Source organism: Primulina tabacum, chromosome 1 (assembly GCF_025594145.1).
Source record: "Primulina tabacum isolate GXHZ01 chromosome 1, ASM2559414v2, whole genome shotgun sequence".
NCBI lineage: Eukaryota > Viridiplantae > Streptophyta > Magnoliopsida > Lamiales > Gesneriaceae > Primulina > Primulina tabacum.
Genome location: NC_134550.1, coordinates 6,389,247 through 6,414,216, shown reverse-complemented (window position 1 = coordinate 6,414,216; position 24,970 = coordinate 6,389,247). Strand labels below are relative to the sequence as shown.

General features: G+C 35.9%; 1 protein-coding gene across 1 annotated transcript in view; it reads left to right on the top strand.

Moving 5' to 3' along the window:
* The first annotated feature begins 963 nt into the window (after positions 1-963).
* Positions 964-24,970, top strand: part of LOC142537677 (exocyst complex component SEC8) — a 29,664-nt gene continuing 5,657 nt past the window's right edge. Inside the window, exons 1-21 of the mRNA XM_075643172.1 lie at positions 964-1,227; positions 2,711-2,923; positions 4,589-4,762; positions 5,772-5,876; positions 6,386-6,495; positions 6,927-7,106; positions 7,869-8,043; positions 8,131-8,237; positions 10,801-11,108; positions 11,206-11,369; positions 11,491-11,606; positions 17,043-17,113; positions 17,998-18,128; positions 18,228-18,277; positions 20,483-20,583; positions 22,183-22,295; positions 22,400-22,511; positions 23,117-23,310; positions 23,476-23,561; positions 24,016-24,211; positions 24,323-24,400. Coding sequence (XP_075499287.1) covers positions 1,186-1,227; positions 2,711-2,923; positions 4,589-4,762; positions 5,772-5,876; positions 6,386-6,495; positions 6,927-7,106; positions 7,869-8,043; positions 8,131-8,237; positions 10,801-11,108; positions 11,206-11,369; positions 11,491-11,606; positions 17,043-17,113; positions 17,998-18,128; positions 18,228-18,277; positions 20,483-20,583; positions 22,183-22,295; positions 22,400-22,511; positions 23,117-23,310; positions 23,476-23,561; positions 24,016-24,211; positions 24,323-24,400 — 2,826 coding nt within the window. The 5' untranslated portion in view covers positions 964-1,185. The remainder of the gene's footprint in view (positions 1,228-2,710; positions 2,924-4,588; positions 4,763-5,771; positions 5,877-6,385; positions 6,496-6,926; positions 7,107-7,868; positions 8,044-8,130; positions 8,238-10,800; positions 11,109-11,205; positions 11,370-11,490; positions 11,607-17,042; positions 17,114-17,997; positions 18,129-18,227; positions 18,278-20,482; positions 20,584-22,182; positions 22,296-22,399; positions 22,512-23,116; positions 23,311-23,475; positions 23,562-24,015; positions 24,212-24,322; positions 24,401-24,970) is intronic.

Below are 24,970 nucleotides of genomic sequence, written 5' to 3'. Positions count from 1 at the left end.
AAGTCTCATGTTCGAGAACCACAAATACTCCCTCATTGTAATAATAATAATACTAATAAAGAATGTTCAAAGTAAAATAATGATGACATGTATAAGTGTTTTTATTTTCAATAACATCAATCAATATATACCATTAAAACACACACTAAATATCATCAAATGGAAATCAAGAGGTACATCAATCTCCTCAGATCTTATGGCCCCATTTTTTTTAAAATCAGGGTTCATCATTATTTTGATGGTTGACGTCCAACTTCATAATAATTAAGCAAAATAAAATGACAAATATATCGATCGACTCTTCTGTCGGATTATTCTATGTTACATTTGAGATAATTTTATCTTATTATGTGATCAAATTTTAGTCCTTGAATTATCAACATATATGTCAAATTTCATAAAAATATAAGAATCCACGTGATCTAATGATATCAGAAGATATACGCGTACAACACGCCGGGTAAAACTGCAATTCAATTATTAGGAGGATTGATTTGGGTTCTGACAAGTGTTTATAAATTTAGAATAATATATTATTTAAAATCTAACATACCAAGAAAAAATTGAAAATTAAAGGTCTTTAAAACTTACTGCATGACGTACAACATCGCCAATCATCATAATTTGCCTTCGGAAAATGGCCACCTCATAAAACAACCAGTCATTTCCAGCCTTTTTCCATTCATTATATCAATTAACTTTTTTAAAAAATAATATATATATATATATATATATATATAATTAGTAAATAAAATAAATACACTCCAAAATACAGGGTTTGTATTTAATTAATATTTTGTATTTAATATTAAAAAATAATTTAAATTATATAAGAATTTTTTAACAAAAAATCATGTAGACGGTGATTCTAAGGAAAATTATACTTTTCACATTATATGTTATATTATTCTCTTTTAAAAAAATTTAAATAGAAATTTAGATTTTTCTATATCTTATCCTCGCTTCTCTCCATCGAGTTGAGCCCTTTCCCCGTCTGCTTTCGTATTCCTGCAGGATAATATTTTATCAAACGCAATAATCAAATTTGAAAGAAAGTGAAATACTAATAATTATCTCGATTTTAGTTGAATTTTCAGCAATTTTGCGTTGATTTTCCTTTTTCCAATCCTTGATTTGAATGCTAGTTGTTGCACAGGATTTGGGATCGCGCTATTCCGATTCAAAATGGGAATCTTCGACGGGCTTCCCATTTCAAGGGAAAAATCGGTTAGTATTGAATTAGTATCCGTATCCATTGATTTTAATCAAGAAAAAGGCTTGAATTTTTCGATCGACTGTAGAGTTTAGCTGTCCAATAACTGTAATTGTAGTGGATTGTGGTGAGGACTTTCGCTGCTGCTGGCGGGTTGTTGAGTGTTCAATTTTGTTTTAATTCTTGTGTTGTAAATTCATTTTTGTTCAAATTAGGTTTGGAACCATGGAAATAGGTTGAAGTTTTATTAAGTTGTATATTTATTTGATTGTAAGTTTGATAGAGTCTACAAATTCTTAGCTTATATACAACTAATCTCTAAGCTCGGGGTACTTACTGCAGCTCCAAGAATGGATATTTATTGTCTCTGAATAAATGTTTACCATTTACTGGCTTAATATTTTTACTTCAGATATTGTTTGTCAGAATCAAGATTTCAACTAACTTCAGTCAGATATTCTGGAAATCTTCTAAAATACTTGGGTTGTCTGTGTCAAAATGTGATCAAGAATTTTGATGGATCCCAGTGAGGGAGGTTGTTTTACTTGCATTATGAGTTCTATTGTGAGAAGACTTCACCAATATAGGGGAGTTCTTTAAGATAATGCTAAAAACGATGAAGGAAATATGTCCAAGCACAATCATTCTTGATAATCTTGAACATGACTCTTTTGCTCTATTGAGATGGTTAGGAGATCTCATATCAGCATGCTGTAGAAATTACTTCATCAATAGATTTACCCTGTGAAACCAGCATTCCCAAGTTTTAATTTCAAATTTTTTTTTTCTTTCTACATGTCTTGGAAGAAGTCATGTTACTTGGTCTCTAGAAATTTCTTTAAATACTCTATTATTTAATAACTTGATGGACTCTTTCCCATGAGCTAAGGCAGTAATTTGGCTTGAAAGATTACTAAGACCTCAACAGCATCAATGATGGATTTCAGACTATCAGACTAGTCTTAGGTGTTTGCACAATGTCGTGCAAAATTAACTAAAATATTTGTAGTGGAGGAATCTAGATATTTGGTTTTCACTTATTCTTGAGGTCTGTGTAAAGCCGGTCAGATGTTGCCTTGCATACATAGGACTAGGCAGTTCCCCCTCCATATCCACCATCCCAAAATAAATAAATAAATAAAAGAAAATAAAAAGAATTTAGACGAATATTGTGTTATTTCAGCAAAGAATCAAGATTCTGATGTTGATTGACATATTCTTGGATCTTCTCTGATTTATATTTAAAAAATTATCCGAAGAATTTCTTCATAGTTGTCCTCAAAAAGTATGGAAACCACACATCTATGAGAATTTTGGGGGAACCATTACATCATGATTTTTTAGACTCGAAGTTTCCAATTTTAAATTCTCATTTAACTCGTTCAAACCTATATCTCTTCTTCTTTTGCAATTGTGTGTTCTTTTTTCCTTGTGTTTTTTGGAAATTCATTCTTGTTACATCGCCATATTAATTATGTCTCTCTCATGGTATTGCAGTACTTGAGGGAAGAGCTTTGTAAGATAGATGAGAGTTGGGCCGCAGCACGATTTGATTCATTACCTCATGTTGTGCATATTTTGACATCAAAAGATCGTGAAGGAGATGTGCATGCCTTGAATGAGCAGAGTGATATTATTGAAGAAGTTGTTGATGAAGTTGTTCATGCGTATCACGGTGGCTTTAACAAAGCAATTCAAAATTATTCTCAGGTTTCTTGCAAGTCCATCCTTTTTTGTATACCCTCGTCACACAGGCTTTCTTTTCAGGTTTAATTACTAAATTAGGTTCGTAGCTTTTTTTCAGTTTTTTACCTTTTCTTTTCCTTCTTTTTCCTATTTTGGATGTTTTCCTTGCATGTCAAGGTTTTTTGTTATAGATTATGACAATTGGAGGATTAAAAATTGGCTTGGAACAGAACTATGTATTGCAAACATCTGAGGAATTTAAGTTGTAGACATGGAAGACAGTCTCACAAGGCTAGATGTAATTTTGTTCACATTCAAGGAAAAAATCATGTACATACTCGTGTGGAAAAAATTACAAAAACTTAACAAATACATATTTGGGCAACAAAAAAGAAACAAAAGAAGGAAAAAAGGAAAAAATTACCCCGTGCCTTTTGAAATCTGGATTTGATACAGGGTCATCAGGTGTTCTTGGGGATCTTACACTCACCGACAGTCGATTTTGGTAAAATCTTTCCATTGGACATGAAACACCGATGTCAAGCTCCTTTAACAATTTATAAGCATCTCAAATGCACATTCAATGGGTTTTTTTTATGTTTCTAGCACCTCGATGTCACTTTGGTACTATTGTGTATGCTCGAACCTAAAAGTTATGGCTCTACGATTCGTTTTATCTCCCCTTAAATTGCGAATGTAATCTTTCTTGGCTACTGGATATTCACAGAATACCAATGTTCAAATTCTTGTCGATATAGATTTAACATGATATAAATGTTTCTTAATTAGCTTCTCTTGTACTATCACCCTCTTGGATTGCCCTGGGAGAATTCTTGATCAACTTGACTGATAATCTATAATATTCCTAGTGTTCGACAATTTTTAAAAGAAATGATTGAAAAACATTTATTTCATAGTATTTACAAGATACAATAGTATATTTTGATCAGTTACATCATTGATGGTGAAAAACACAACCAGGTAACTTTCTAAAATGTTGTAGCACATTACTATAATACACGACCTTGTACTTAATATTATGCATGCCTTCTAATGGGAGGTTAAAATGATGAAAAAAATTTCAACTGAACTTTATGGTAGGCACGTCGGTATTTGCATTCTTTCAACTCTCTTGTCATCTCATTAAGCCAAGGACTCCTATGGCTATCATGGCCATGAGCCAGGCAAATCTCGTCCATTTATTAGTTTCCCACTTCAAACCATCATTTGTTTCATTTGGAAAATTCCAATATAAATCTGAGCTGTAAACTGATGAAAAATTGTAGCCAAACATTGCTATACCCTCAGAATTTGTTTAGAACGAAATAATTGTTTAAGCTATCATATGTGCTTGCTAATTCTTATTAAAAGAAAATGAAATGTCATGAATAAGTGAAGAGGGCAGTCACAAAGTCATTATAATTTTTTGGGGCATTTCGTGTGATGATTTCATTTTAAAGGAAAAAAGCAGTTTGTGTTCCAACGGTATGTACTCCTATTGATGACATTCTGATTTGTTATCCTAGTTTATTTCAGCTGTACTTTTTTTATTTCTTTAGCTTTAGTGTAGCGGAAACAATTATTTGTGTATTTTCACATATGAGTCCTTTTAAGCAAGTAGCTCATTCTGAGTTAATTGATGGGAATTGTGTGGAATTTAAAAATGAATATTCTGTATTGGTTTTTCAGATTCTGCGGTTATTTAGTGAATCTGCTCAAAGTATTGGGGCCTTAAAGGTTGATTTAGCTGAGGCAAAACAACTTCTTGGTGCTCGTAATAAGCAGTTGCATCAGTTATGGTATAGGTCGGTTACTTTGCGGCACATAATATCATTGTTGGACCAAATTGAAGGCATATCTAAGGTCAGCTTGTTTCTGTGTTTCTTCTCCATGATTGGATTTATGAGTTGGCTTAATTATGTTTTGGAGGATTCCAACCTCTTTTTGGTTGGCTTTGATGAATATGGCTGAGCTTCTGGTTTAAATTGGTCAGCTTGTTTCTATGTTTCTCCTCTTCGGTTCTTATGATTAGATTTATGAACGGGGTTGAATTTGTTCTGGAGGATTCTAACTTGTTCTTGATTTTGACTTATGATGAATCTGGTGATCTTCTAGATGAAAATCGTGCTTATGAGTACCATAGCTTTATTATCTTGCAATGTTTTTTGTTGTTTGTGCTTTCTTGTTTGCTTGGTTTTGTTAGTAACTTAATACCAAAATACATGCCCAGGGATATGGTGCGAACTTATGTTTTTTATTTGGTTTTCTATTCCTATGCATTTATATATGGTAATAGTATATTTATTGTGTAAAAAGTTGAACTTGGAATTTTTAAAAAAGTGCGGAGAATGAACTGTTGATTTCGTGAAATCATGCAGTTTTTATTAATCTTTTTAGCAGAAACAGCTGGCTGTTTCATCTGTTTGTATGTGCCTTTTGAATATGATCTTTTTCCTGCATCGTGTTCACCAGCTGGACTGTATTTTTAATTTTATAGAGAATTACCTTTCTTGTCCCTGAGTATGCAAATGATGAAAAGACGATTGTCGAATGTTGAAATTGTTGTGGAGGTTGCTACTCTAAATCTGCAATCTTTAAAGTTTCTGCAAATCGATCAATCTCTAGTTCCTTTTCGCCGTATGTGTGACATCACACTAATTGAAGTGATCAAAGAAGAAAAGTTGCAGAGTTATGTAAAAAACCAAGCTACAACATTGAGCCATCTATTATTTTGATGGGCTGATTTCCTTTTGCTGATGTGCTTTATTTCTACCCAATAGAAAATAGGTTAATACTGTTTACCCATCAATATCTTGCAGGCTCATGCTTCTTAAATCGTACGCTTGTTCTTTAACTTTCTAACTTGCCTTAGGTTCCAGCTCGTATCGAAAAGCTCATCGCTGAAAAGCAGTTTTATGCAGCAGTACAACTACATGTTCAGTCAACTTTGATGCTTGAGAGAGAAGGCCTCCAAACGGTTTGTTGTTGGTTATTTCTCCTCGTCATGCAAGATTTCTGTCATTCAGCCATAAAGGGCTAAGCTTGTTAAGATGGATGCCTGGAAATTGTACTTGAAAATTCTCCGAAAGTGGATGCCTGAAAATTTGTGCTCTGTTAAAGATCCTGAGCTGTTACTTAGTTTTGCATTTTTTTAATCTTCAGTTTGGCTTACATTATCCACCACTGCAAACATAATTGTTTACCATGAAAATTATTTGAATAAATGAAAAATTATCACTTGCTTACAAAGGGAAATATCGACTTAAATTGATGCCCCCTGATTTTTCTTGAAGATATGAAGCATGCTTTCTGTTTCATATCTTTCATAGAATCCTTGATTCACACCTAAAAGTGCCATGATCTCTAGAAGGAAACTGATTTGTGAATACTAAAAAAGATTTAACAAATTTAATTCCACAAGGACATCTTGAAAGGAGAGAATGATTTCTTGTAAGCCATTATTTAACGATGTCCTATTTGTGTCAGGTGGGTGCTCTTCAAGATGTCCGGTCTGAATTGACAAAGTTGCGTGGAGTACTGTTCTATAAGGTTTTGGAGGATTTGCATTCCCATCTCTACAATAAGGGTGAATACAGGTATGTATTTTATTTACAATCTTCAACAAACCTCCGAATCTACAGTTTTTAGCGCAACTATAGGAGTATAGGTGAAACCGTCGGAACATTTCATCCTCATCCTTTAGAAGTGTTCCTAGCAAGGATCTATTAACCACAGACCCGTGGCTGCAGTATTAGCTTCTTAAGCATATTACAAGGCTTAAACTCGTTCATTGTCTGGACATAAAAGAGTACTATTTATGTTTTCTGTGAGAGTTTTTCTCAGTTTTACATTTTCTCTGATAGCGCTTACATGTTACACTTTCACATAATCTGTTTAAGATCCACGAGCTTTACTATCCTGAAGACAATCTTCTTACCTGGAAGATTCTCTTATCCCGTTTTGTTCTTTGGTCCTGTTTTTGTTTACATTGGTTAAAATAATGCTTTTGTCACCTTTCTTGTGACAGTTCAGTGACCTCAAGCATAAATGAGAATGATGACGCAATTCCAACAACTTCAGATATTTCATTTTCCATGAATTATTCCCACTCTCTCTCTCGGAGAACCAGGTTGCTGAAAGGAGACGATACTTTTGGGGCAATTGGTACCGGGGATGGATTATACAGACCTAGTTCGGTTGATGGAGGGTGAGATAAGTCTTATTTTTCAATGAATCTCTTCAACTGTTGTTTTCTCCTTCTGTGTCTGGTGATCTTTCAATTCAGACTTTGCCGTCCAAAGATCTTTTGGCTGTTTTTTTACATATTTGCGTTCTTCAGATATCCAAAAATTAAATTTGTTATGATTGCTTCCTGTCTCAATTTGCTAAAACAATCGATATGAGCACGCTGCCTCTTTGAGGTTGACAACCTAATGGGTTCTAGATCTGTCTGAACTTGTGATTTTTGTTCTTCGATTATAAACTCTAATACGTTCCCATTTTATATCTTGTTCTTGTGTTAAGAAATGGATGCTCAAAGGGCTGGGGTTTAGTTTGAACAGGTAGTGAAATGGATGTCTAATATCATTGTGCTACTGTGGAACGGATAATGATGTTTTATTTCTAAGTTTCTGTATTTGATATTTGAGAAGAAGGAAGGTCTTTCCTTGCTCTTTATTTCTGTCTAACTCCTGGTTGCCTTTCTTATCGTAATTAAAATAAAATTTTACCGCTGAATGGTCTTTCTCCATCGCTGTGTGTCAGACAGTTACCGAAAGTTAATCCTCCTCACTCCTTTGTAGTCTTCTTTTTGGTTCAGGTGCATTCTTTGTTTTTGAATTTAAAAGATGCACATGAAATGGTATTTAATATAGGAAACTCTACTTATGCTATCATATGGCCAAAGTAACGTGATATAAAACTTATACTTCATCTGAGGCTTATTTGCTCTTTCCATTTGTGTTCTTAGTTCGTTAATTGATGGGCACAACGAGGATGGTACAGTGAAGATGAACGATGCTGCATCTGAGGGATATACTCCTTCAGCCAGAGTAAATGGTGGTGATAGTGGTGCAAGAGAGATCAAAATTGTTGCTCGTCAAGTTCCCATCTGGTTGTCAGATTCCACTCCTGACGAGTTTGTTGTATGATGCGCATATCGTATATCACAGTTTTTAAATTCGAAAGGTCCATGTTCAATGGCTGAATAGCATTTGCAAAATTTTCTGTAGGAATCAATGAGAAAGGGTGATGCTTCACTTTGTGTAAAGTATTTGCAGACCTTGGTTGAGTGTCTCTGCATGCTTGGAAAGGTAGCTGCTGCTGGTGCTATTATATGGTATGCTACTGCTTATATCCGTTCGATGATTGTGCACTCTTCTAATGCTTTAGTATTTTCAGCTTACTCATTTTTTTGATTGGAAACGATATTATATTAATTAAAACTAATAATTACAAAAAGCGGACTAGTGTCGGCATATGCAAAAACCTGGATCATATTAACTTTTTTTTTTGATAGGAAACAATATTTTATTAATGATATGGTAATCAGGATTACATCAGTGGACTAGAAGTGCACTGTCATAATTTATAGAAATTCACTATCCTAATTTAGCACACAATAGCAATGATAATTTAGTGATACACATATTCCCATTGTCTTATCAAAAATTGAACATTCTTGAAATCTTTGTGACTTCCAATCCACATGGCAACGTTAATCTTGATCTTCTCCCAGCATTTGTCAATATTTGTCTCTTTTCCTTCGAAGATTCTTTGGTTTCTTTCCAACCAAACCGTCCAGCATATACAGTGAACCACGACTTGCCAAAATAGTCTTCCTCTCTTACCCGTGGATTGACCCAAATCCATGCTGAATAAATCTTTTGTTGATTTAGGTATGACCCAAACCAACCGCATCTCTTGCAACGCTCTAACCCACAATGAAAACGTGAATGGACAGTGTATGAGAAAATGGTCCTGAGTCTCTAAATCATTCCTGCATAGAACACACCAATTGGGGCACAAAGCAATCCCGTGGCATCTTTTTTTAATCGTCTCCGAGGTTGGTAGCTTACCCAGAGTGGCTGTCCAAGAAAAAAGCTGAATCTTGCTAGGAACAGGGACTTTCCAGATAGCATCGAAAAGTTGAAATTTTGGATAAAGATTATTTGAGAAGAAAGACTCGTAGAATGAACTAACTGAAAACATACCCGACGAATCCCCGCTCCACTGAATAAAATCGTCCACCCCCTCAACTAATCTAACCGACTCTAAGACTTCTAATAACCCTGTCAACTCATCAATCTCCTCATCTCTCACCCCCCTTCTGAAGTGAAAATCCCAAGAATGGTCGCATGTTGCATTATCAAAAAGAGCAAAATATGAAATAGGCAAATTGTGAAAAGATGACAGCTGAAATAGAGCTGGGAAACAAACCTTGAACGAACAGTCCCCCAACTAATTATCCTCCCAGACTTCAATCCCTAAATAAAAATCTGAAACTGAAAATATCTAAATTCCTTATGCTTCCAGATCTAGTTAGGAGCCCGAAACTTAAATCTTGTCTTAGCATTCTTGATGCTGTACTTCTAGATTGTCAAAAGTCCTCATATTCTTCTCCAACCAAACTGACCAACAACTACAATGAACAACCAATGTCCAAAAAATTCTACCCCTTCTGCCTAGTTCGCAACAAACCTGTTGCAAAATAATCCCTCGTTGATCTCGTATTTACCCAAACCAAACCCAACTCCTCCAATGCTTTGAACCAAAGGTAGCTCGTAAATAGCTTAGTTACTCATTAACAGCAAAGTCATACTTTCAGGTATTATCCAGGGTACCAAAGGAAACAGCACTATTTATATTAGATTATTTGTGAATTCTATAATGCACCTCTGCCCGCTTGTCTTTTCCATCTTTCGAAGGAAAATGCCTTCATCTTTTGATTTCCTGTTATTCCATGAATTTACTGATGATGTGTCGATACTGCAGATTGGGTCAAGTAAACCTTTGTTTTTTATTTTTTAAACCTCTTTATTAAATTTGAAAAGATATAAGACTAAGCTAACAAATATGATAGCTGGGATGTTTTTTAACAATTTACTGCAGATATAAATATTTTATATTTATGATACAATTTAATTTACATTATTGAAGGAATGATTCTTTGGCTTTCTTTTATTAATTTCCATGCGAGACTTTCGCTAATCAATGGCATGAGGAATTATTTTACCTGGATGATCTTGTTTTGTCCAACAAAGCATAGCGTGTAGGAGGTTCCAAGAATTCCCTCTTCAATCATTCCCAGTCCTAGTATTCCCCAGGGAACATTTCCTTCGACACCTCATCTCTGGCCACCCAAATGTTAATGGTGTTGAATCAAAACTGTTGACGAGGTGTCAAAGGAGCAGAGGAATAATCCTCCTACTGGACGAAATTAATGGTCTTGTATTACCAGGGAACATTTCCTTCCCCTGGGCTTAAACTGTCATTTAGTCTGTATTAGCAGGATATCAATGGGCTTGAATCAAGATTTTGTCCTCGATATGAGTGTTGCCCCGTAATGTCCAAACTGTGGATTATCTTGACAGCTTGTGATTACTCAGAGTGATACATCAGAGTTTGAGGAACTATAACTATTAACTCGAACATTGATAATGAGGCTTAGAGACAATGGGCCTTCATGTTATGAATACCAACATTATTCTTGATTTGAAAAAGACAGCAGTTTTCGATATTTTCTTTTGGGTATGGTTAAGCATAGTGAATTTCCACTTTCGGGCTCGAATAGTTTGAACATGGAGATAACGACTATCTTGAATGGTCAATATGCGAGGTATTCTTTGCTGGCTTAATCTACTTCATGTTTTCTGATGCGATTTCTACTTTTTCCCCTACAGTCAAAGATTACGTCCTACCATCCATGAGATTATTACTACCAAGATCAAAACTCTGGCAGAACGCATGAATGGTTCAAAGCCTGGCCTTGGTCAAGATGTCTTCCCTACAATTATGGGTCTACAATATCTAAAAGGGCTGCTGGAGGGTCGCCGATTACCAAGACATAAACGTCAGAATAGTATATCATTGACAGGAGCTTTAGTTGCAGTAAGTCCTGTCTCCCATGTGATGTCTCCAGCAGGAACAGCACAATTTGCAGCAAAAGAACTCCTTGATTCAATTCTGGACACAGTTGTTAGGGTGTTTGGTATGATCTATCAAATTAGTTTTCAGATGATGTGCATCTTTATTTCCGTATTTCTTGTTTTATCATTGATATAATTAAAACAGAATTTGTTTTTCAGAAAACCATGTCATTGTGGGAGAGCTTATTGAATCAAAATCTTCACAACAAGTTGGCTTGAACACGCCAAAGGCGATGGCTGCTGAGATCAACTGGAATCATGATTCTGATGCTTCTCATGATACGGGAGGCTATAGTATTGCCTTTTCTTTAACTGTTTTGCAGGTTTCTCATTTCTGTTTTTCCATTTGTAATTTGCTTTTACTGTTTCAACTTCATGTTATTTAGAGATTGAGTACATGTATATATTTACGATTGATGATATATTCCCTAAATGTGATGGTAGAGTGAATGCCAACAACTTATATGTGAGATCCTACGTGCAACTCCTGAAGCTGCATCTGCAGATGCCACTGTACAAACAGCTAGACTTGCTGGAAAAGGCCCCGCTAAAGAGAAGAGGCAAGTGAATGTGGCCATATTTTTGCATATGGCTTTGTTCTGCACACCGAAGATTATTTTATTTTCTTCAGATTTTCTATTTTTCTTTATGTGGTTTTTACATTTTTCGGTTTGAATTCCTCTTATTTTTTTGGGGCAGATATGTATTCTGTGTTATGGCTTTGTTCCAATCCTTTTTTTTTTTGGTTCTGTAAGTTAAAAAAGGGGCGAAGAATAACGAAGCACGATTGTGTGCTTACCCGAAAAACTCTATCTATTATACAACTAGAGTTTACAATCTTTATATAGAGAAACCTATGTAACAAACCTAGATACCACAATCCTAAGAGATATAACAAACTCCTAATAAATAGGATCAATTGTTATCTACCGATAAGACTAAATCTAATCCTAACAAACAAGTAAAAAATACACACGCTAACACCCCCCCTCAAGCTGGACTGTACAGGTTGTACATTCCAAGCTTGGTTACAAATTTTTGGAACGTTGGCTTGAACAAAGCTTTTGTTAAGATGTCAGCCGTCTGTTCTTCGGTGGGGATGTGTTTTACTGCCAGAATCCCTTGGTCTATCTTTTCTTTGATGAAGTGTCTGTCTACCTCTACGTGCTTAATCTTGTCATGGTGATCTGGATTGTGGATGATGGAGATTGCTGCATTGTTGTCGCAGAATTCTCGAATTGGTCCTATAGCCTCCAGCTCAAGTTCTTTCAAGAACATTTTTATCCATAAGCCTTCGCATGTTCCAAGAGCCACTGACCATAGTTCGGCCTCAGCACTACTTCTAGCTACAACGTTTTGTTTCTTACTACGCCACGTAACCAGATTCCCCCATACAAAAGAGCAATATCTAGATGTAGATCGTCGATCTATTGGAGATCCAGCATAGTCAGCATCAACAAACATATGTATATCTCTGCTTTTGGTCCTTCGAAATAAAAGGCCTCTTCCCGGATTCCCTTTTAGGTACCTAAGAATTCTGTAGAGGGCCCTCATATGAGTTTCTGAAGGAGAGTGCATAAACTGACTTACACAACTAACTGAAAACCCAATATCCGGGCGTGTATGTGAGAGATGAATCAGCTTGCCCACTAGCCGTTGATAACTGCCCTTGTCAACCTGTTTGTCATCTGAGTTAATCACCAATTTCAGATTTGCGTCCATGGGAGTATCAGCTGGTTTTGAGCCTAACATGCCAGTTTCTTTCAATAGGTCGAGAGTGTATTTACGTTGAGACACTGAGATGGAGTCCCTTGTTCCTAGCAATCTCCATTCCAAGAAAAAATCTGAGATTATCGAGGTCCTTCATATCAAATTCCCTTGCTAATTCAGTTTTAATTCTCTGCATCTCGAATTTGTCATCACCAGTTAGAACAATATCGTCGACATAGACTATTAAAATAGTAACACCGGTTGACTGTCGTTTGTAGAACAACGTGTGATCAACTTGAGCTTGCTTGAAACCTTGTCTTTGGACAAATTTCATAAATCTCCCAAACCAAGCTCTTGGCGACTGCTTGAGTCTGTATAAGGACTTCTTCAACCTACACGAATTACCTTGGTTGTGGTTGGTGTTGAACCCAGGAGGTAGATCCATGTAAACTTCTTCTTCTAATTCCCCATTTAAAAAAGCATTTTTCACATCAAGTTGTAGAAGTGGCCAATCAAGATTAACTGCGAGAGACAAGAGAATACGTATGGAATTTATTTTTGCCACCGGAGCAAAGGTTTCTTGGAAGTCGATACCTTGGGTTTGAGTATATCCCTTTGCAACGAGTCTTGCTTTGTGTCGCTCAATAGTTCCATCTGAATTGTATTTGATGGTAAATACCCATTTGCAGCCTACTGATTTTTTATCTTGTGGTTTCTGAACAATTGTCCAAGTTTCATTCTTCTCAAGAACTTCCATTTCATTTAAAATAGCTTGTTTCCACCTGTTATCACACCATGCTTCCTCAAAGTTCTTTGGAATTTCTGTGTTGGCTAGTTGAGATACAAAGACCTGCATAGCTTGAGACAAGTGTGCATAACCGAGAAAATCTGAAATGGGATGGTTAGTGCAAGCACGTTTTCCTTTCCGTAATGCTATAGGAATGTCAATTTCAGAGAGTGTTAGATCCTTACCAGGGACCGGGAGTTGTGCTTGGTCATGAGAGGTGTCGGGTTCTTCTATTTGCTGCAGGTTTTTTCTTCTTTCGTAACACCTGTCATATGGCTGTATTTTTGTAGTGCTAATTGGATTTGGAGGAAGCTTTTTGGAGATTTAAGGGGTTTGATTTGGTGGGATTTGGGTAATATTTGGTGGTGATATACTAGGATCAGGAGTATCTGTCAGTAGAAACTCCCAGTCCACTGTTGGAGGGTGATTTGAATCCCAGAAATTGTCATGATCTGTTGCTGCATTTTCCCAGAAATTTGCGCCACTCACTATCCCCCCCGAAGCTGATTTATGGGATAAAATGCTTGATTTTCAAAGAATGTGACATTGTGTGAGATCAAATATTTTTTTGTAGACGGACAAAACACACGATATCCCTTTTTTGTGGAAGAGTATCCTAGAAAAATACAAGGTAAAGCCCTGGGGTCAAGTTTGCTCTTAGTGGGACAGGTACTGTGGATAAATGCCTTACACCCAAATACTCTAAGGTCTAGTTCTGAGTATATACGTGAAGTTGGAAAGGATCTAAGAAGGGTTGACAAAGGTGTATTGAAACCAAGGACTTTTGATGGTTGGCGATTAATAAGATAGCACACAGTTAAGATTGCGTCCCCCGAAAAATGTTTAGGAACATTAGCTATGAATAAAAGTTTGCGTGCAACTTCAAGAAGATGACGATTTTTGCGCTCGGAGATTCCATTTTGTTGAGGTGACTCAACACAAGAGCTTTGATGTAATAGACCATTTTTTGTGATAAAAGCATTCATGACAGAGTTGAAGTACTCAGTGCCATTGTTAGTGCGAAGAGCTTTAATGGTTGTGTTAAATTGATTTTTGACCATGGTATAAAATGAGAAAAATATGGTTGGAGCTTCCGATTTTTCTTTAAGTAAATAAACCCAAGAGACACGAGAGTGGTCATCAGTAAATGTAATAAACCATCTTTTGTTTGAGTGAGATGCAATCCTCGAAGGTCCCCACAAATCGCTATGAATAAGCGAAAAAGGATGTGAGGGCTGGTATGGTTGAGGGGAATAAGGAATTTTTTTGTGTTTTGCAAGTTGACAAATATCACAATCAAATCGTTCATTTTTCAAGAATAATGTAGGAAACAATCTTTGCAAATATTGAAAACTTGGATGACCTAAACGACAGTGAAGGAGCTTTATTTGTTGACGCCCAGAAAGGGTAGAGGAGAATCCAACGACCGCCAGATGTTTATTCTTAAAAAAATCACCTTGCTGAAAATAGTAGAGACCCGAGCTTTACTCAGCATTCCCAATCACTCGGCCCGATCTCTGGTCCTGAAAAGAACATCGTGAAGGTGAGAAAAAATAGCATTACAATTCTGATCCGTTGTCAGCTTGCTGATGGACAATAAATTACACGAGAAACCAGGTATATAAAGAACATTTTTCAAGCATAACGAGGGACCGAGGGAGACTGATCCAGTCCCATGAATGCGCAAGGAAGATCCATCAGCAATCTTAACAGTGCGCGAAAAAATGCTCGGAGAATAAGTAGTAAAAAATTCTTTGCTACCCGTCATATGATCAGAGGCGCCTGAGTCAATTAACCATGGAGCTTTTGATGGGTCAGAAATTGAGTTTAAAGGTTTACCGGTTGAAGCCATAAAAGAGAGGCAGTATGAGCAGATGAGAAAATTTTGCTCAATTGATCTAGTTGAGCATCAATGAAGAGGGCAGGAGGCGGTGGAGCTATTGCGGCCTGTGCAGATGTTGTGTGACCAGAATTGTCGCGCATATGCTTAGGAACCCAATCGGCAGGCTTCCCATGTAGTTTCCAACATTTTGATTTTGTGTGATACGGTTTGTGACAGTGATCACACCAAGTTGTTGGTTTCTTGCCCTTCTCATCACTTGCCCGAGCTGCCATAGCCGATGAATCAACAGGTGAAGATACATTGGGGCCGAGCATTACAGATTTGCGATGTTCCTCGCGACGTACTTCAGCGAAAATTTCATCGAGAGATGGTAAAGGTTTCACACCAAGAATTCGACCACGCACTTCATCTAAAGAGGGGTAGAGACCAGCAAGAAAATCATATGTGCGCTCCTTCTCTAGTATGCGACGATGGAGACGTGCATCAGCCGGATCTTTCCAATCTTGAGGTTGGAACAAATCTAATTCCTGCCAGACACGAGTTAAAGAATGATAATAATCAGAGACACAGCCATCAGCTTGACGGAGGTCGCGAGCTCTCGTTCTTAAAGCGAACATCTGAGACGAGTCTTCGAGGTCTGAATAAGCCCGTTTGACTGCGTCCCAAATGGCAGAAGCAGTCCCGTACATGAGATAAAGTTCTCCAATCCTGTTTTCCATGGAGTGGATGAGCCAGGACATGACCAGAGAGTTCTGGATGTCCCAGGCAGCAAACGAAGGGTCCTCCACGGGAGGGGAAGGGATCGAGCCATCGAGATATCCGAACTTCCCTTTGCCACGAATGACCATCTGGACAGATCGAGACCAGGGAACAAAGTTGCGGCCATTAAGTTTGTATGCAGTGATGGCGCCGGTAAAAGAATTATCGGAATGCAAGGTAGTGGGAGCTGTGAGGGAGGTAGGTATAGAGGTTTCCGATGCAACCTCTGAATCAGTGCCTCCAGATACTCCGGCCATGAGAGCGATGGAATTCATTGTTCTCAATTCAAAGGAATAAGAATAACCTGGCTCTGATACCATGTAAGTTAAAAAATGGGCGAAGAATAACGAAGCACAATTGTGTGCTTACCCGAAAAACTCTATCTATTATACAACTAGAGTTTACAATCTTTATATAGAGAAACCTATGTAACAAACCTAGATATCACAATCCTAAGAGATATAACAAACTCCTAATAAATAGGATCAATTGTTATCTACCGATAAGACTAAATCTAATCCTAACAAACAAGTAAAAAATACACACGCTAACAGGTTCCAATCCCATCTCTGTTTTTTGCTGGACATTCCATAAATATTGTCTGGTTATTTTCATTCATAGTGTTGAAAAGGTGATGGATAAAGAAAAATACTTATTGGTTGACTTAGTTATTATTTGCAGAGATGATGTGCTATTGTTTGATTTTTTTTATTGATATGTGAAGCTGCTTTCTGTACTCTGCTAATTTTTTTTAACATTATCATCTTTCCCTGTGCCACCATGAACTCATTTGTGTGATTGCTTTTGAAATTGTAATTTTCTTATTTATGGTTTCAAACGGTGAAATTTCTCTTGTTCTACTGTGCAATGATATATTATTATCAATGTTGATCGCAGAGATGGATCAGAAGATGGTCTTACTTTTGCATTTCGTTTTACGGATGTATCTATGTCCATTCCTAACCAGGGTATGAGTTAACTATAATGATGCAATCTTTAAAGTTGGTATTATAATTGTTTTTATTCGTGTCCTCTTTGAGTAGCCAAACGGCACTTGTTACGAACTCGATGCACCTAGTGCATTTGATGATATGATGTAGTTATAAACCATTTAAGAGTCATCAGCCTGTGCGTGTATGGGTTAACTGAAAATGTGTTCTCAACTAAGAGAATGATTTTTAGCTAAACGTGAATGCTGTAACATGGAGTATCTGTGAACTGATTATCTTATTGTAGCGTAAGAGTCTTGCAAAAAAAAAGAGTACAAGATGCTAAGAATAGCATGAAACACGGGTTTCAATATTTTGGAACTGTTGTCTGGTGTTTGTTTATATTCAAATGCTTTTTTTAGGGTTGGTAGTTGAAGCTGGGCCATTGTAGATAGTTATAAAAAAGGTCCTGTTGTTATTACATACTTTGTTGATCCTTGATCTGTGGATTGGGCTACTGTCCATGAACTAGACATTACCTGGCATTGCGTATTAGGTGGGACCTTATAACTTCTTCTCCCGCATTGATTGTGTAAGCAATTTTTTGTCGTGCTATGAGACTGTGGTTTACTCATATGTGTCATAGTTGGCATTGATTTACAATACTGACTAAGCTAGGAGTGTTGAACTGCCAATAGCACAAGGTTCATCTGGGTTCATGATGCGTTTACCTTCGAGAAGTTTCTTGAACAAGCTGAAGGGAGTTGTTAATTGTCAGTTGCATGTATTATTGGCATTTGGAAGATTTTTTTTTCGTAAGGATGTGCATTTTCAATTTGTTGCTCTTAATTTGTTTTAATATTTATTGGCCAGCAGTCAGTTTATGCTGAGAATAAATTTACTTACAATTAAGTTCCTCCCAGGTTCTGAGCTTATTCGCCAAGGATGGAGTAAAAAGGGTACCAATGTGCTCAAAGAAGGTTACGGAACTGGAGGTTTGTTACCCGAACAAGGGATATATTTAGCAGCATCAGTGTACAGGCCAGTTCTTCAGGTATATAAGAATAGAAGAAGCGTATGCTGGTCTGTTCTTTGGTCATTATGATTCCAAGCAACACATCACTTAATTCTCCTTGTGTTGTCCCTTCTGCAGTTTACAGACAAAGTTGCATCAATGCTTCCTCAAAAAAATTCTCAGCTTGGGTGAGTGCATAGTGTATTATTTTGACACTCTATCAGGGGAATGATTGCATAAATTTGATTTAATTGACCTTCTCTGACTGTTAGAAAAGTATTTCTATGTGCATAATCTTTATAATCGTTGCTAGTGATTTTCATAGATTTAGTGCTTCTCTAAAGAGAACGCATATGCCATACCTCATTGAGTTTGTTTTGATAAACTCTCTTGTAATTAAATCTGGTATTTTAGTGACAACCTCTGTGGGAAAATTTAACAGCTTTGCGCCAATTAAATTTTAAAAAACCTAGTATTGGAGAGCTTGAGAAACCTAGGTGATGCTTATTTTATGTAATTTTACATTTTTTTCTTTAAAAAAAGTAAATAAATGATGTTTGGTGATGATATTTAAAATATAAGATTTGAAGATGAGGCATATTCCTAAAAGAACTTTTATACATTATGTGTGCAAAAAACTATCATGATTTGATTAATGAATGTTTCAGAGCTGAAAATTATTTTGTTTAAAAATATTGTTAGAGGTTTAGCATAATCCCCAAGGGCGCAAATGAACTGAATTGGTTTCAAAAAGCCAGTTTTTAGACTGTTTAATTTGTATTCGAGATCATAATATATGAGCCTTTAGACATTCAAGCAAAAATTATATTCATCAATAGGTTGTGTGTCCACCACAAATTTTTTAATATATTTGTTAATATTTTGTAGATATATGAAATTTAATTTCGAACTCTAGTCTATTTTGAGCTTTTGCTTGACCCAGCTGCCACAGAAAGAAGTGAGTTTGAACTCAAACTCTGAACCAAGCCCAGAGTTGTTCATTTTTTGGTTCAATACTGTTTAAGTTTGAGGGCGACTATGAAATATAAGTTGATATTCATCTTGATTCAGTATGTTTACACACCTAACACCTAACTGAGTAGGATTGGTAAAGATTTGTTCTTGTCATTTTAGTTCTTAGTGTGGCAAAAGTACGACAATAATGACACGGGAATGAAAGCATGCAGAAATCTGCTTAGACTGTGAGTAATTGGTTTACAGGATACGTCTTGAGTGGAATAAATTATTTGAATAAAATAGCATCCAGTATGTGTTTCGAGATAAATTATTTGTAAAAATGAATAATTTATGTCTTTTCTCTCCAAACGTTTTTTTCTGGGGTTTATTTGAACGACATTTATACCTTTTCTTTTTCTGTTAGTGTTAAAATATTTTTTCTTCTTTTTCTTTTTGGTATATCGTGTTTCTTATTAGAGATGCAACTTATAAAGAGTGAATTCTATTTTTGGTTATGTAAATTGAACGTTTTCCATTTTTGTTCTTATTATCGATCAATTCACGGTTTTTGTCTACTAATTTGCACTTTTTTTCTATTTTAGTCTTTTTTTTACCAAAGCGCTAACGTGGCATCGGACACGCATTAATGTCCGACGCCACGTCAGCAATCTTTAATGCCACATCATCATTTTCTCGTGTCAAGTCAGCGCTCAGATGAAAAATGACTAAAATTTAAAAATACAAATTAGGAGGATAATACTCTAAATCAGTAGGACCAAAAATAGACATGTGCAAGTTACATGACAAAATAATAATTTTCCCCGTAATTAAATGTATAAATTGTACATCACACAAATTAGATATCTACTCAAACAAACTTTTGCAAGCACGAGAAGAAAGCCATGAAAGTAGATCAGGGAAATAGGCGTAAGAACAAGAAGAAGATAATAGTGTGCCTATATTATTTTCTTCTTCTTACTTGTACAATGATTAGGTTACACATACCCCTTTATATACTTGATTAGCTACCCTAATTTTAGTGACCGAGTATCGCGTATCCTTATTTTCATTATACAGATTAGGAATAAAGTATTTCCTCATATTTCTATATAAATTAAAATTTTCTCTTCCTATTTCTCAACTTTTATAAATCTAAATTGATAATCCAACTTGCGTTCCAGATCATTACACATGTATTCAGATTAATAGATGTTGACATCCAATTATTAAGGTACTGATATTGTTCCTTAAAGTCATTGCCTAATTGCGCCAAAAAAGGAACGGGTACTTGATGTTCTCCCATGGTTGTTTTTTGCACTTTAATTTTTAAAATGGAACATGTGCGAAGCAAGTCGAATTCTTGATTCCTTATCCATCGAGTTTCTGACTCCAGTTGAATGTTAATCATATACCTGACCTTTGAACAAATTTCGCAGCAATGATGGATTGTTCACGTTTGTGGAGAACTTTGTGAAGGATCACTTTTTACCTACAATGTTTGTGGATTATAGGAAAGCCGTGCAACAAGCCATATCAAGCAAGTCTTCCAAACTAGTTTCTTTTCTGTTTGTAATTAGTTTAAGTACTTGAGTGAGTTTCTTTTTTATATATTTCTATTAATATACTGCATTAAATGTTACATGGTTGGATTTTACTAGTTTTTCATAAATCATTATATTCTTCTTTCTTGGTGGCTGTCACTGATTTCACTCCTTGTCTGAGACCTGTAGAACTGCTATTCTTTGTCGATGTTGTTTTACTCCAAGCCATGGAATATAGTCTGAAGCTTTACCAGCAACCATCTTGGTCCATGCTCATTTTTTGATAAATAATTAAATCAAAGTGACAAAAATTTTCATTGTACTGCCTTGTAAATATTTCAAACTTCTCCCACAAAATTGATGTCAGATTCTATGCACATAGCCGTGAATAATCAGACTGAATATGAAAACATTGCTGTACCAACTGTTAGTTTCAGCAGTAGCAGCAGAGGCTAAGCTTCGCATGCATAAAAATTGACAGCTAGTACTCTTTAAGGTTTGTTAAGTGCACAAATGCGGCATTCTGATACAGGTGTTTGGTACACCTATTTGTGCATGCATAATGGGCCTCACAAATGTACACTTAAATTTATGGTTGAAAGTTCACAATTCAGTCTCAACAGATGTTAATGAAAAGTTTTAACCATCTTAATATTTTTAGTTACTTAGTTGGGACATTACAGAGTTGCTAAAAGTAGTTTGGGGTTGATAGAATTTTGTATGCCTGATCCTAGTGCACCTGGAGATTCCCAGAACTGGCATTACATTAAGTATCACTGCATGGGGTATCCGTGGGGTTTATTCTTCTCTAAAATTATGGATATAAATACTGCTTCTGAATCTTCAAGCCATCTCAGTGGGGCTTGATCCCTGTTTTTGCAGAAAGACAAACATGGGAAACTTATAGTTAAACTCTCTTTAAATTATTGTGCCTTCTGATTAGCATTCTCTAGTGTACCTCCCAATTCACCCTGTGCCTGGTGCTAACTTGATTTTGCAATTGTTGTATTATTCATGTTCATGTCAGCAAAGTAGTTAAATTATTGCAGTCCTAAAAGCAACTACTTGCAATATACATGTATTTTATTTTCAATGTACTTATGATCCCTTGTAAACATTTGATGTTCTGGGAAAGTGGAGAAGGTATGACTGGTATCACATCTCATCTCATCCTGTCACCACCCATTTATATAAAGCTTTACTCATTTCAAGTTTCTTTTTATTCTGCCGTAAAGTAAGTGTCATTTCCCTCGATTTTCAAGAATTATTTTCTGCATCTCACTGTAAGAATTTCCAGCATAAGCAGGAGAGAGCTGTGTTCATGCTGCTCTATGCTCTTTATGCAAGAATATCGGATATGTTGAATGGAATAGATATGTTAAAAGCATAAATAATATTTAGAATTGGGATTGGAAATATTAGTAAATATCATGCTATTAAGTAAAATTGTTGTTTTAATTGGATTGTGATCTGGGTGCTGGACTAAAATGTAAAGTTGAATGATGAATCCTGGGCTTTGCAGACATGTGATGTTTCTCTGAATAATTTGAATATATTCTTCTTTGTTCTGATTTTTTGCTTTCTTCTCTAACCAGGTCCAGCGGCATTTCGCCCTCGAGCACACACATCTACTTCTTATACTCCTTCAATTGAGAAGGGGAGGCCTATATTGCAAGGATTGTTGGCAATAGATTTCTTAGCTAAAGAGGTGCTTTTGATCTAACCGCAAATTTTTTGCCATTGTTATGATAAGCGGAGTAAATAGTTCATTTCAGACAATTTCTCTCTCTTAATGTTCATTGTAATTTTTAGGTACTTGGATGGGCGCAAGCAATGCCCAAATTTTCTGGTGATATAATCACCTATATGCAAACGTTCCTGGAAAGAACATACGAAAGGTGTCGGACATCATACATGGAGGCATGTAAACTTACTCCTTTTTGTCCCTGTTTTAGTTTTTTTTTTTTGAAGTCCTTTTTGTTGATGCTTTCAAAATGTTTGTTAACATGTACAAGTATTATGTATAATTCTGCTTTGCCATATTTTTTCCTCCTTTGCCATCACCTTTAAGCTGATACTTTGTGGCTTTATAACTTCATTTCGAATAAATGCATGAATTGATAAAACAAGGTGATTATATGTAGTGTCTGGATGATCTTGTTTGAATGGGATATGAAATCATTGGGTGAGAGGCAAAAAACAACTGTATAGGTCTTAAAAAGGTTGATAAAATTGACCGATAAAATTTATGGATTTGTGTGACGGCATGCTGGTGATGTTTCTTGGGATAGACTACATCTTCATATTTTTTGATACCTTATGCTGTACGTTTCTAGTCTGAGTTCAATTGAACATACATTTCATGAAATTGTTATGACCAAGTAAGATTGGTAATGGGATAATACAATAGCAAATTCATATGAAAGGTTCTGAATAGACCTTTTCTGTTTCTGAATCTTCAGATATGTTCCTTATGCATTCATTCATTACTATAAAATCTCACTTTTTTTTGTTTGGAATGTCAGGCAGTTCTTGAGAAGCAAAGTTATATGCTCATTGGTAGACATGATATTGATAAACTGTTGCGGCTTGGTCCGGATATTACACGCTTATCAAGTTCAATAGATCAAGCTATCAGAGATACAAATGCTTCAGATGCTGAGTCTGTTGAAGTTGAAATGGAATTATGTGATAAATTATTAAGCTTGAGGCCTATCAAGCAGGTATCTGTGCCCTTGTGGGCTATAGTCTTTTTCTTTTCTTTTCTTTTCTTTCTTTTTTCAATTATGTTTCTGAACGCAAAATGTCATGTTAAATTCGCAGATCAGAAATCTTGTGATAATCTTAATTGTAATAATCTGTGAATTTTTTTGGTGAATATTTTGCAGGAGAACCTGATTCGTGATGATAACAAACTTATCTTGTTGGCATCATTGAGTGATTCACTGGAATTTGTTGCAGACTCAATAGAAAGGCAAGTTCGCTTTGTCTTGTTGAACATGAGCTTGTCTAGTTATCTTGCTTTAGGATATGATTTTTGTTAAATTCTGGTCCAATCAAATCATAATTGTGGATAATAGTTTTGGCACTTCAAAAGGAAAGTGTATCGTACACGGTGATTTCAAATACATTTGTTTTGTGTACTTTCTCAGCTTGTCCACACTTGTATTCTTGTATAGCATTGGGTGATTTTGCTAAGGCTTTTACAGCGAATTTTATAACAATGCAGCGATTTTAACAAATAAACAGTAGCAGAGTTCTCATATGATAGCTTATATCTATTTCTAAGTTTATCGTCTTTTGTGTCGATGATTAAGAAAGGGGTAGTCCTTTTGATACAATAATTTTGCATTGTTTTAAAACAAATATATCGAGGTATGGGCATAGGGCTACAAGTAACTGATGTTGAACTTTCTTTCTACTTTTAGGCTTGGGAAATCATCTTCCAGCACTTATAATCAAGTAGAAGAGAATGGAAGGGAGAAAACCTTGCATCATACAAGAACAAACAGTGCGCCTCCGAAGGATCTTTCAACATTTGCTGAAGAATATAGAAAACTAGCAATTGATTGCCTCAAGGTTCTACGCATGGAGATGCAGTTGGAGACTATTTTTCACATGCAGGTATGTAAATAGCTTGTCCCAAAAGGAAAGGACATGCATCTTTGACCTTTTTTGCGAAAGAAAATTGTTGCTCACTAATATTTCTTGCTGTCAAAATCTTGAAATGTGTAGGAAATGACAAATAGGGAGTATTTAGATGACCAAGATGCTGAGGAGCCTGATGATTTTATTATTTCATTGACTTCCCAGGCAAGTTTTCATATTGATTTGTTGGGCATTATACGGAGTTTATTTATGCAGATACATGGGATTTAGAAAGAGAAGGATAAAAAACAATCACAGAAGAATGCGTGAGTCTAGGGCGTTGGGACTGGATCTGAAGAGGGTATATGCAGTTGTACATGTTATTTAATTCAGGAAAAAAAAGATAAAGGTGGCTATTTATCGCTCTGTTTTGATAATCATGCACTATCATTCCTTGAAGAAACTTTGTTCATTGGCAATACCTATACTGAAAGTAGGTAACAGTCTCGAGAGCCATTTTCCTTGGAGCATCCAGAAATTTTTGGAAGTACTATTGCATTGTAGCACACTAGCACTCGCTTCAGTTGTCAACTAGGAGGAGCAATACTATATCTAATTTCCAGTTTGATGTTTTTCTTTAAGAGCTCCTGATCACCTGTTGGTTAGATTGTCACGTTTGGTGTATATTCCACATTCTAACCACTGAGAGTTACTTATGTTTACAAAGGTTAATTCGTTAATTATTTTACAACTATTTGGCGAAGGAGTGAAACACAGGGGAAAAGCATTGGGAGT